The 12,259-nt window shown below is 40.2% G+C and overlaps 1 protein-coding gene and 1 long non-coding RNA gene across 2 annotated transcripts in view; one reads left to right on the top strand and one right to left on the bottom strand.

Annotated features, from left to right (window-relative positions):
• The window catches only part of LOC138022301 (uncharacterized), a 37,787-nt gene extending 36,921 nt beyond the window's left edge, over positions 1–866 (top strand). Inside the window, exon 3 of the long non-coding RNA XR_011126551.1 lies at positions 749–866. This is a non-coding gene — a long non-coding RNA (uncharacterized lncRNA). The remainder of the gene's footprint in view (positions 1–748) is intronic.
• Positions 1–12,259, bottom strand: part of LOC138022300 (pre-mRNA-splicing factor ATP-dependent RNA helicase PRP16-like) — a 34,960-nt gene that overhangs the window by 7,451 nt on the left and 15,250 nt on the right. Inside the window, exons 8-18 of the mRNA XM_068869401.1 lie at positions 11,667–11,816; positions 9,847–9,927; positions 7,308–7,469; positions 6,683–6,829; positions 6,083–6,181; positions 5,079–5,190; positions 4,297–4,359; positions 2,936–3,091; positions 2,517–2,617; positions 1,156–1,202; positions 782–944 (exon numbers count right to left, since the gene is read on the bottom strand). Of these exons, the coding sequence (XP_068725502.1) occupies positions 782–944; positions 1,156–1,202; positions 2,517–2,617; positions 2,936–3,091; positions 4,297–4,359; positions 5,079–5,190; positions 6,083–6,181; positions 6,683–6,829; positions 7,308–7,469; positions 9,847–9,927; positions 11,667–11,816 (1,281 nt within the window). The remainder of the gene's footprint in view (positions 1–781; positions 945–1,155; positions 1,203–2,516; positions 2,618–2,935; positions 3,092–4,296; positions 4,360–5,078; positions 5,191–6,082; positions 6,182–6,682; positions 6,830–7,307; positions 7,470–9,846; positions 9,928–11,666; positions 11,817–12,259) is intronic.

Below are 12,259 nucleotides of genomic sequence, written 5' to 3'. Positions count from 1 at the left end.
AAAACCTCTTTGGTACATCAAAACAGGGGGAAGAAAAATCGCTATCGAATAACTTTTTTCCATACTTATCAGTACATTGTGGAGATTTTATCGAGCAAATTAAAAAAAAAAAGAAAAACAAACTGTCATATACACTTTAACAGTTGCTGTTGAATGTTCTGTTCTGTTGTGATTGTGTTTCATTGGCCCTGAAAAGCCCGTATGGGGAGTGGTCAATTAAGTATGTATTGTACTGTACTGTACTGCATTACAGAAAAAAACAAATTCTCCGCACTTGTCCCATGTATACTTTGCTCATGTCCAGAAATAAAAAATAGTGACCTTCTGGAAATACCGGTACCTCGTATATTTGACTGCTAGATATACTTTATTTGTCAAAGTCTATGTGTTTTGAAGGACCTTAAAAATCGAGGAATTTACAGTTCTTTGAAAACAGCGCCGCAGTTTATGACGTCAACCCAGTATTGAACCCATCCCCCTCCCTGCAAAACCAATTAGATAACGATTCACGGTTTTCTTAAAGAATTAGTCGAGGGACGAGTGAAGAGAGTTATGTTGTAGCAGAGGAGACTGATGGTTGAGGCGACTGGTGATGAAGGTGATAGGCAGTTCAGGCTGATAGAGGTGCTTACTGAAATATGGTAGAGCACGAATGTGATTCAAAACCAGTAAACGTTCATAGTTGATCGAAAATGCTGCACAATAGAAGGAGGTAAAGCAAAGATATTTTTGCATTCCTTTTAAATAGGTTAACAGCATTTTCAACTTTAACTGTATCTACCTGAGGTGGAGGATCCATAAAATGAAATTCAAGTAAATTCTGGACTCCAAGAGACTTGAGAAGGAGAACAACATTGGCTAGGTTGGTGCGTTGAATCTCAGGCACCGTGGAGACCAGCAGCTCGTTTTTGTAGGAGCTTTCGGTGAAAAGTCTAAAGCACTGGCTGAAAAACAAGAAACGAAGAATGTTCAAGGTGTTTAATGTGTGAGCTACTACCGAGTTGACTTCGCCTTCTTCTTTAAATCGACTTCACATAAAAAAAATCAAAATGGTACGTAGTTTTCCTTATTGCATAGATAATAAACCAATTGCATTATCAAGACTCCCGACGTTTGAATAGACGTATGTCGCCGTTAAATGGAAAACAAACATACCCAGGTCCTGTTCTTCCTGCGCGGCCGGACCGTTGATTTGCATTTGCCTGTGAGGAAAGGAAAAAAATGACGACAGTGAAATGAAAAAGGAGGAAGATGAGAAGTTAATGCAATATTTCAATGCACAAAAACTCATTTAAAGTTAAAAATAGGTTAATGATTGGACAGGTTTTCCCGTTTGACCCCTTGTCCCCGTAAACAAATGTAAAATGACTGAAATTAAAGTATATATTTGGAGTTCGGGTCACAGATGAAAGAGGGAAGTCATCCTCGCACTTTTCTGGAGAGTTTAAGCAATTATCTCTTATATAGACACCTCAGAAATTTAGGCGGCCATCAACGGGATTCGAACTCATGACCTCTGCGATCCCAGTGCAATGCTGATCTACCAACTGGGCTATAAAGCCGCACAGTTGGGAGCAGGTAAATGAATTCGTCATGGGTTACAATCCCGTTGAGGGCCCCCGAAAATTTCAGGTGTCTATAAATTGCCAGATATGTGCGAGGATCACTACTCTCTTTCAAATGTAAAATGAATTTGAATAAATAAAAAGAATATGTAGTGGGACAATCATTTCTTCATGAGAGGAGAATCTCAGTGTGGCCCAGTGGTTAGGACGCTTGCCTTGAGATCCCGGGATCCCAGGTTCAAGACCCGTTCTGACCACTCGTTGAATTTGTTCCTGGTAGTCCCTGGTTCAACCTCCCAGCTGCACTTGTAAATAGCCAACTAGTACTGGTTTGCCTCCGGCCAGTTGGGATTCTTAACAGTTGTTGTTGTTGTTGTTGTTGTTGTTGTTGTTGTTGTTCTGTTCCGTCGTTTCGTTAACTGTGCTTCATTGGCCCTGAAAAGCCCCATTGGGGAGTGGTCAATTAAGTATGTATTGTAATATTGTAATGTAAAATGAAATTGTGGATTCTTTATCCAATGACTCTGACATCAAATCACCAAACTATGAGGTGTGCCGTCAGCTGACGATGCTAACGAAAGATGGTTGACATGATGAGGTGAGGGTTCAAGTCACAGACAGTACATAATCATAAACGAGCAGCTTCAGACAGTCGACCATTTATCTACTCTCACGTCACTGGGACCAGCATAGAATGGACACTTTGAATTTGCATTAGCCTCCATTTCCATGCTTGACCCAGTCTAACTGTGACAACACGAAACTGGCAGAGTGGTTCTTGTATTAACAATGCCTCAGTTGTCTAAAAGGTGGATAACGCTATCCACTGGAAAAATCAATATCCAGTGGATAAGTCATAGCGAAACCAGTTGCGCTGTCCACTGGATAGTGATTTATCCGCTGGATAGCTAGCGTTATCCACCTTTTGAACAACCGAGGCCAGTACAATACCTGGCTGATGGGGTAGACTTGCAAGGCGTCCATACCAATTTTGGGGTTAAATACTTTTAATTTGCAATATCCAGCATCCACCACAAACATGATTCCGTCCACTGAAAATGCAAACAACAAGCAATCGTGTGTTTCAGTTCTTTGGTAAAGAATTGCACGAAGTCGGTGTAATGTCTTAGGATTTTTCTGACATAAAGAAGGTAAATTTTGTTGCTTTAAAAGGAAACCGAACGAATCAATCCGCCCCAATTAGATTCGTTCGAAGTACTCATTCTACGTCTTAGCACTCATCATAATGATTAGCTCTAAGCACTGATTTTAGTGATACAGAATTTGTTGAGGAAAGGTTAGCCTTTATATAAGGTCAGCGAATACATTCGGGGGGGACCGCCTGCAATTCGCGTTTATGCAATACACACCGGTAAGCGAAGTTTCCGCGATGTTGGTTGCTACAATGCACTTGCGTACGCCATCGGGCGCTTTCTGAAATATCTTCGCTTGTAAATCTGAAGGTAATTGTGAATAAATTGGCAAAACGGCTAACGGTGGCGCTTCGTCTACCTCATCCAGGCGCTCTGTAAAAAAGAAAGATAATGACAAATAAAAATAAATAACTACTGAATCTAATAAACGAAAGAATAAATAACTGGACGAATTGATGCATGTATAAATGAATGAATTATCGAATAAACGGATGAATGAGAGAGTGAGTGAGTGAGTGAGTGAGTGAGTGAGTGAGTGAGTGAGTGAGTGAGTGAGTGAGTGAGTGAGTGAGTGAGTGAGCGAGCGAGCGAGCGAGCGACCGACTGACTGAATGAATGAACGAAGAAATGATTGATTAATTTGAATAAATGAACAAAGGAACGAATAACCCTAAACTTGCTTATAGAGAAAAACGATAGCCAGTTATTTTTGGATTGTGTCTATACAAGAACGGAAAAAACCTGATAAATCCTAAGAGAAATTCAGATCCCCACTTAAATTACGAGTAAGTCAGAAGCACTCGCGACAACTCCTATAGTAACTCTACGTCACAACATTTTTCAGAGGCCAAATTATCTTTAGACAGAGTTTTAAGTTCCTTTCGGATCGCAAGAATGAAAATTCTCAATCACAGGGGTAACAATTAAATGTAAAAGACTTGCCACTTAATAAAACGGTTCGGTTTTGAAATCAATCTAAAAATTGAGACATTTACCATCGCGTCCACGACAAACGTCAGGCTGTTTGGTTTTAATAGACCACATTCGCATTCTCAGCATTGGACTGGAACTAGCTTGCAATGGGGGCTAATGCGGGGAAATCTTTTCAAATGGAAGTACTTTTTAAAACATTCAACCGCATTAAACTCCATTGCAAGCTAGCTCCAGTCCAATAACTGAGAATACGAATATGCTCTAATTAGTTTCTGCCCGGTTAGCACCAGATGTCGAGAAATTTATTACGACAAGCAGATGCCTGCTATTCGTCGTTTCCCGTTTACGCAAAGCTAAATCACTCCATTACTCGATCAGTCAAAGCGCCGAATCAGCAAATGACTCCATGTCATAGGCTCTTGGTAAAACGGATGATCCATTGATAGCTTAACTACAGTTGTTTCGTTTCCGTTGGTTTCATAAACTTCGTATCTTGATTCGCAAAAAAGTAAACAAACATCTCCGTAAGGAAAAGGCTGAGGAAAAAAGTCTTCAACGCTAAGTCAGTGATTTCCTTAAACACACCAAAACAAAGATAAAGATTAAATATTTTAATTCGTCGTCAGTAAATGTGTCATACTTACCAGTAATGAGATCGCAAGTGACTTCGATATCTTCTTGGCCAGGCATGAAGATCAAAATATCACCTTCGAAGGATGAGAAGAAAGAAGAAACAGTTATTCGAAGTTCTCTTGGCTTATGCTGATCACATAATCAAAACACTTACAATGCAACGCAATGCAATGCAATGCAAACATACTTAATTGACCACTCCCCATAGGCGTTTTTCAGGGCCAATGAAACAAAATCAATCAACGAAACAAAAGAACACAACAACAACAACAACAACTGTTAATAAACCCAACAGGCCGGAGGCAAACCAGTTGGCTATTTACAAGTGAGGCCGGGAAGTTGAACCAGGGACTACCAGGAACAAATTCAATGAGTGGTCAGAACGAGTCTTAAATCCGGGAACTCCGGCTCTCAAGGCAAGCGTCCTAATCACTTGGCCGCACTGCCTCCAGCTTACAAGATCAAGTTAAACCATTTTAAAGTTTTCGAAGATGGTTGTTCCAATTTACATTGGATAAAAAAGAGACTGTACACGCTCCTTAAAACTACCGGAAAGCGAAAACATTGGCAGAAAGTTGTAATTATAGGGCCACTCACACGAGAAATATAATATACTACATGTACTTAACACAAAACGCAGTTTTCGTAAGATGCAAAATGCTCGTGTGATGGAAGACTAGAAGTTGTTTGTTCCATGACTGAGCACCTAAGACATGGGTCCACTCTACTTCTGCCGTCACAGACAATTCCTACAACCACAAAATACATTAAATTTCACATGTATCAAGAGTACCTTTAGCTGGAGTAAGATGGATCTGTAAAGCCTGCTTCACAGCACCATCCACGTAATCCTCAACTACATTCTTGCTGAAAAATATATCAACGGGAAACGTACGGCCTGGAATCTGCAACAACAACAACAACAACAAATTTAGTCAACCATGTAAATAGTTTAAATGAGGAAACACGGTATCATGTAGCGATAAATTAATTTTATCAATAACATGTGTCTTTCAAGGCGACTGTTGGCGGTGGTGATGATGTAATTTGCCCACGAGCAAGATAATACGGGACCTTAAGATCTATGACGGCAACGTCGACGAAAAGATCTCCACAAAATATAACTTTGCTCTAGTATAAGTCTTTGGCGATTATTCCATCTAGTTCACGTCCTACAATGTGAGCGAAGGATCTAAAAAATAAATTGGTACCAGCGGTTTCAGAGTAAAAATAGAGAATGAATGATTCTCTGTTGCATGCTTATGTTGTCGTTAAAACTTCAAATTTCACGTCGTCGGTTATGCATAGTACTGCAAAAACGTGTGTTAAAATCCGCGCTGCACGTGCACATCCTATTTTAACCAATGATATCATTGTTTTGTGGCGTTGTTTTTGCCGTCGCAGTCGTCGTATCTTAACCTCCCCGATGTGTTGGTTGCTTGGCAACAGGTAAAGGGACAGCCAAAAAGAAGGTTTGATTCCTTTCCAGAAATGGAACCTTAGACCTCCTAACATGGACAGGATTCTCCACCTACTGAGTTACAAGAAATCCTGGCAAACAAGTCCCGCACAACGAACTTGGATTTATAGAATTTTAAAGACATCGTGAACCAAAACGTATAATCCTTGTCAGAAGTCGTTGGTTAACCTCGAAGAAACAACATTTTTCATGCTCACGATTTATCTCACTTATGCCCACTGGTGTTAGAAAAAAAAAATAGAAAAAATAGAAAAAACGTTTGTCCCAACACTTTCACATAATTATATTGGTGAGAACGACATGCCCATTGCACTCACCTGGAAGGTAGGGACATTACCAAAGAAGTCAGCAAATTTTCGAGCATCCATTGTTGCTGATGTTACAATAAGTTTCATGTCTCTTCGACGAGATATTACCTACAAGGGAAATTTGCTTCAGTGCAACATTTGGTTCCATTTTAAAGGGTGACACATCAAAGCTAAGAGAACAACCTCGCTTGTCTATCTTGACTAAAAAGAGATCTTGACTTTCCGTCAGAGTTGACACGGGAGCCTTAACGACTTGAATGTACAATATAGGCCATTTCAAGGTTGCTGTTTGCCTCTTCTTCAAAGCGAGTCTTGATGCGGAACCATTAAAACGAAAACAAGTTTGCTGTGTACAAACAAAGTCGTTTTCATTTCAATAGTTTCACAATAAGTCTCGCTTTGAAACCGAGGCAAATTGCAGTTCGGAAATGAGCTATTATAGATTACCATTATTACAATTACAATTATTATTACTGAAAGATGAAAACGAAATTGATCATCATGGTGACGATGGTTGCGATGGTGATGACGATGATGATGCACGTGGTCACGATGACAACAACAACACAGAAATACAAAGGCAGTGTACTTTCCAAGCACATCACATACCTCTCTGAGAAGTCCAAAGAGCACATCAGTGTTTAGTGACCTCTCATGGGCTTCATCCATTATGACGACGCTGTAATGATCAAGGTCCGACTCACGAAGAGATTCCCGCAGAAGAATACCATCCGTCATGTACTTTATTATAGTTTCCTAAATCACCAGCCGCAACCAAAAACAAGGATGTTCATTTCTCTCCAAAGAACAATTCGTTTTAGGGGGAGATCCTTAACTACAAAACTGCTGAACTCTGTTTAAATACCCAACAGTGCAGCAGTGTCTCTGTTTGTTAAGCAAAGGGTAGGACCAGGCTACACATGAATGTCTATACGGTTAAATGAAAACAGACCCTCGGTGTTTTTTTCGTCAGGCTTTTATTTGTTTTTTTTTTTTAAAATGAAATGCGCCTTAAGGAAATGGTTCTAGTTGTTCAGGCGAAACCTGAAGGTTGATCAGTTACAAAAGGTATGCCATGCATTAAAAACGCTACTTCGAAGATCCTACCACATTTCAAAGAGGTTGACAAATAACTTCTTCAGCAAAAACTGTTCTTGATCCTCCTTAAGCTGGGGGAAATTGTGTTTCTCCCTTTGAAAACTTCCCTGCAAAAGCGGAATGAGAATTTTCTTACCTCAGAAGTAACATCCTCAAATCGAATAGCGTAACCCACTTCTTCTCCCAGTTTGCAACCAAACTCCTCACTGACACGTTTAGCCACAGACATAGCGGCCACTCTGCGAGGTTGGGTACAACCGATCATTCCGTAGTTTGTGTATCCGTCTTCATGCATATACTGTTAAATTAAATTGGTACAGTAACTAGAATGTCTCATGCAAGCTATCACGTACATTCGATGATTCTTTTTCCCATAACACAGCGACAGTCATAGGCCATTCAGTTTGTTTGTTCGAGATAACGGCCAAAAGTCAGCGTTTACGTAGTTCAATTTTCACGATAATATTTCATGACGTAATTAAAAAAACATTCAAGAATCAAAAAAAGCAGTCTGTTTACTTTATTACGACGGCGAAATGAGATCCCAGATGGTGAACTACACTCAGAAAATCACAGAGATTCAACTCTTCAAAGATGGTCATACGGCCATTTAAGTGACTACCGCTGGGGGCTTTTGTTTCCACCCAAATTATCACTGATATCTGTATGTGTCCACAGCTGACTCACAATCAATCATCGTTAGCCACGCATATTAGGGCGTGTCGATTTGTTGCTTTACTGAGACCAAGTCTAGTCTTCTGTTGCTGATAACAATAATAGTAATAATAATGATGATGATGATGATGATAATACTGTAAAAACGAACCATAAAAAACTCATGAGTCCATTATCAAGGAAAAATTATATCACATAATGCAAATTACAGTATGTAAAGCGATTTTTGGCACGAAGAATTAACAAAGGTGCAAGGATTATAAAAATACTTTCACACGAATGGAGCCTGATTGCACGTGGAGTTTGCCTTTAAAGCTTACGAAAAGCATTTTGTGTACTAAACAGTCAAATTTGTTTCTGCATTTCTTAAGTACTTCGAAACGCTTTAGCAGGTCCTGGGGCATCGTCCCGTGCACATTATTGTAGTATTTGGCAATGCCGGAGGATTGTTCTTTATGTCCGCGTGTGTAACCAACACAACCTGCATCACACAGGTCACATTGAGAACTATAAAAAAAAAAGCACTGCTGATTTACAATTGGTGGCTTTGTTTCTTTCACATTTAGCTCTCGTTCAATTTTCCGCATCACAAACACAGGCTGGATGGTGGGTGGTGTGTGCTTTTAGGCTCAGATCCTCAAGTTGTTTCTTCACAATATCTGCTGAGATTTGATATTTAAATGGTAAAATTAATCGAACCGTGTCATCTGTCTCTTTAGATGGTAATACAAGCTGCTGCCGGTCACAAACCTTTTTTATCGTTCGTTTTTACAGTTTTATGCTCAAAGAATAATAATAATAATAATAATAATAATAATAATAATAATTTTACATAGCGCGCTTAAAGATCTCAAAGCACAACAAAATCTCAATGCGCTTACATTTGAAATACCAAGAATCCTGTCACTGTGTTGAATGTAGAATAAGTCACAAAATAAATTAGCTGACTGACACTGCTTAAAGGGGCTAAGTCACGCTGTTTTAGGTTATTTTGTTTAATTTTGTTAGTTATGAGCTCTAAACGTCAAATTGGCATAGCAAGAGTCTTTCATTTGCAAAATCACGGCCACATAACAACGGAGACTGATTTTCCAGTTGTTTAAATGACATTTTGATATAAACTGATATAAATTTGAAAAAAGGTGGGCCGACGTTTTTCAAATTTACGGTTTACCCAAATGCAATCCATTGCAATCCTCCCCAGTTTTGTCCATTCTCGTCCCTTCTTAGCTTTCCTGTGTTTTGTTTGAGTTCTTCTATAGGTTTGAGCCGTTATTTTGTTATTTCAGTTAATTCTATGACCATTTGATCAATGCTGAGATTGCCTAAAATTGAGTGACCTAGCCCCTTTAAGCCTTAACACTTTTTTGAAAATGGCACGCTATTGAAAAATGCGTTAGTTCGGTAAAAACACGAGGATCCTCGGAAAGGGGCCCGACTAATTTACCACATCCCTTCACAATTTAAATATTTGAGCCCCCGCATTATATCAATTGTTTAAACCCATCAACAATATATGAGCTTGGGGACTGGTCCCTGAAGGTAAAGCCACAACACAAAACGAGGGTAGGGAAACCATGACAAACCTGCGAGCGGCAACCACCAGGCCCCGTCACACTGAACAACAGTGGAAGATATTTACCACAGGAGGGATGAGTGGGTCGGGGATAAAATCGGCGAGAAATGCCCAGTAGCGGGATACAAACGCAGAATGACTTGACATCCGAATCCAAGCTGTAAGCGAGCGAGAAACTTATGTCACCACACACACCAACCCAGGGTAAAACTGCTGGCCAGCATTGTTTCGAGTTTAACTAAGCCTAAATACCTTCAGCCACATATAAAAATATGTATCCAAAGCGTTGGACACATAAGTGTGTTCCAGGCTATGGGTCTGAACAGTTCTTCCACGATGTCCTTTGAGTGAACTCGTTTCTTATTTTACGTAGTTAACACAAAGCTTCATTATCAGCTTGAAACGAAGTACTTAAGAGACAAACCTGTGTGAGTTGAGTTGTTTTTCCGGATCCTGTTTCACCAACCACAATGACAACCTGGTTATCTCTGACTATGTTCAGAAGCTACAACGATAACCAGAAATAAAACCGATGAACAACTTGATCAAGAAAGGCCTTTAACTTCAACAGAAGAGTTTAAAACAGGTGAACAAAAACCAAAGAGAAAAGAGGCAGGAATACAAGGAGAATTTGCAAAACTTCAGCTAAAAGATTCCTGTTCTCATGGTTATGATAGGAGGTAAGATAGCATTCCTGTTCTCATGGTTATGATAGGAGGTAAGATAGCATGTCCAATTCACATTCAACACTTATGAAGAAAACCTTCCATCCAGCTTATAATTTTATTATCTTTTTAATGTTCGCTAGGCCGACGAGTGTGGGAGGCGCGGTGGCCTCATGGTTAGTGCGCTCGACTCCGGATCGAGTGGTCCGGGTTCGGGGCCTGGCAGGGGACATTGTGTTGTGTTCTTGGGCAAGACACTTTACTCTCACGGTGCCTATCTCCACCCAGGTGTATAAATGGGTACCGGCGTAATGCTGGGGGTAACCCTGCGATGGACTAGCATCCCATCCAGGGGGGAGTACAAATACTCCTAGTCGCTTCATGCTACAGAAACCGGAGATAAGCGCCGGCCTGATGAGCCTTCTGGCTCGTAAGCGGAGACTTTACCTTTACCTTAGGCGGACGAGTACCGGAAAACAGACCTCTGCCATTGGTCAAAACTCACTTTGATCCAACCGCCGTCCACAACCTTTGACGGCACTATTAAACCGCCCCATGATATGTTTGTTGACTGTGACTTGAGCCCGCTGTGTCCCGCATGTTCCTTTACAGTAATTCCGCTGTAAGACCACACAACATGACGTACCACGCGCACGTGAAGATTCGGTGGCTAAGTTAACGCCGCGCATGCCCAACATAGTGAGTTTCGACCCTTGGAAGAGGTCTCTTTTCCCGTACTCAAACGTTTTACTCAGAACATGCTCTGATTGGTCGTAGATCGATCAGTCCCAATACAGGATTAAACGACCTTTGGCTCATTTCACGGATCTTCAGCTTCTAGCTTTTGCACAAGTATTTGACATGGTTCAGTCTGGTTTGCATGACTTCAACATGCTTTTAATGACCTAATAAGGTGATCAAGCAGTTTCATTTTCTTCTTCTTTCAATAGATTTCGAAATTCTAATCCTCGATGGAACACTAAACACGTGCACAGTTGCAACCTGATAAAACTCAAGTACTTTTTCGAAAAGATGGCCGACAAGATGGCTCAGTCGCGGGTTCAAACCACGGCCAAACCAACACTCAGGAGAGTAGTGGAGTGCTTCCTTTGTAATTCCGTCTGCAAAATAATGGTAAGACTTTCAAGTCTTCTCGGATAAGGACTAGACCCCCCTCAAAACAATGGTTCGTAAATGGGAGGTTAAAGAACCCATACTGTTCGAGAAGTGTAGGGGACGGTGTTGTGGTCTGGCCGTGTAAATTGTAAAATCCCAACAGGTCCACATCAGCTTTCTATACACTCAAAAAACAAGGCATGTTATTAAAACACACATTTCTTGTCCTCAAAACAGCACACATAAAGGTGTGTAGAGAAACAAACCTTTTCATGTGTAGTTTAAACACCAATATATACTAACCTGCTTCAACAAATTAAAAAACAAAAAATCACCGTTAAACGCTCGATTTTTTTTTAAAAGAATTGACTGCATTTGTACCATGTGGAATGAGAAAAGCATGATTGTATGATTTCCCACTTTCACGATAGCATCTCAGGTTTGCATTTCACGCCTACTGTACCTCCTCTCTTATTGCAAATATCGGCAAGTACTGCCTCTGTTCTTTGATTGACTTCTTCGCCGCAAACTCGCTGCTTGCCTCACTCTTGTCTTTCATGTGTTCAGCAAACTTTTGGTTTTCTTTGTAACTGTCCTCGTCTTCCTTGCTATCCTAACAAGCAAGAAGGAACGTACAGTTACTTTGGCAAAGCAAGCAGAATGGGCTACATTGCTTTGCCTGCCGATAAGATTGTTGTACTTGTAATAATCAAAGGCTGTTATGAGCTATAATAAACTCGTGAACATGTGGTTAATATTTCCTGTAGAGTAGGATAGTCAGATGATGAATGCCTGCCGCTCTTATCCCAAAATGAAATTTCAATTCTTTTATCGTTTAGTTACTTGAGAAGAATCCAACCTTCCTTGAATTTTTTTCGGAATAAAACACGAGGTTTCGCTAATCGGGTTAATTGTGTTGATAAATGAAAAAAAAAAGTGTTTTTTGTCTCACCAAATGCTTTCAAATAAAGAAATATCCACGCCAGAAAAGAAAGCATCAATTAAAAAACCATATCAGTCCTACACACATACAAAAGGTTCTGGAGATTATTTCGA

Source organism: Montipora capricornis, chromosome 10, assembly GCF_036669925.1.
Source record: "Montipora capricornis isolate CH-2021 chromosome 10, ASM3666992v2, whole genome shotgun sequence".
Lineage (NCBI taxonomy): Eukaryota > Metazoa > Cnidaria > Anthozoa > Scleractinia > Acroporidae > Montipora > Montipora capricornis.
The sequence above is the reverse complement of the archived record's forward strand: the minus strand, read 5'-3'. Positions and strand labels throughout refer to the sequence as shown.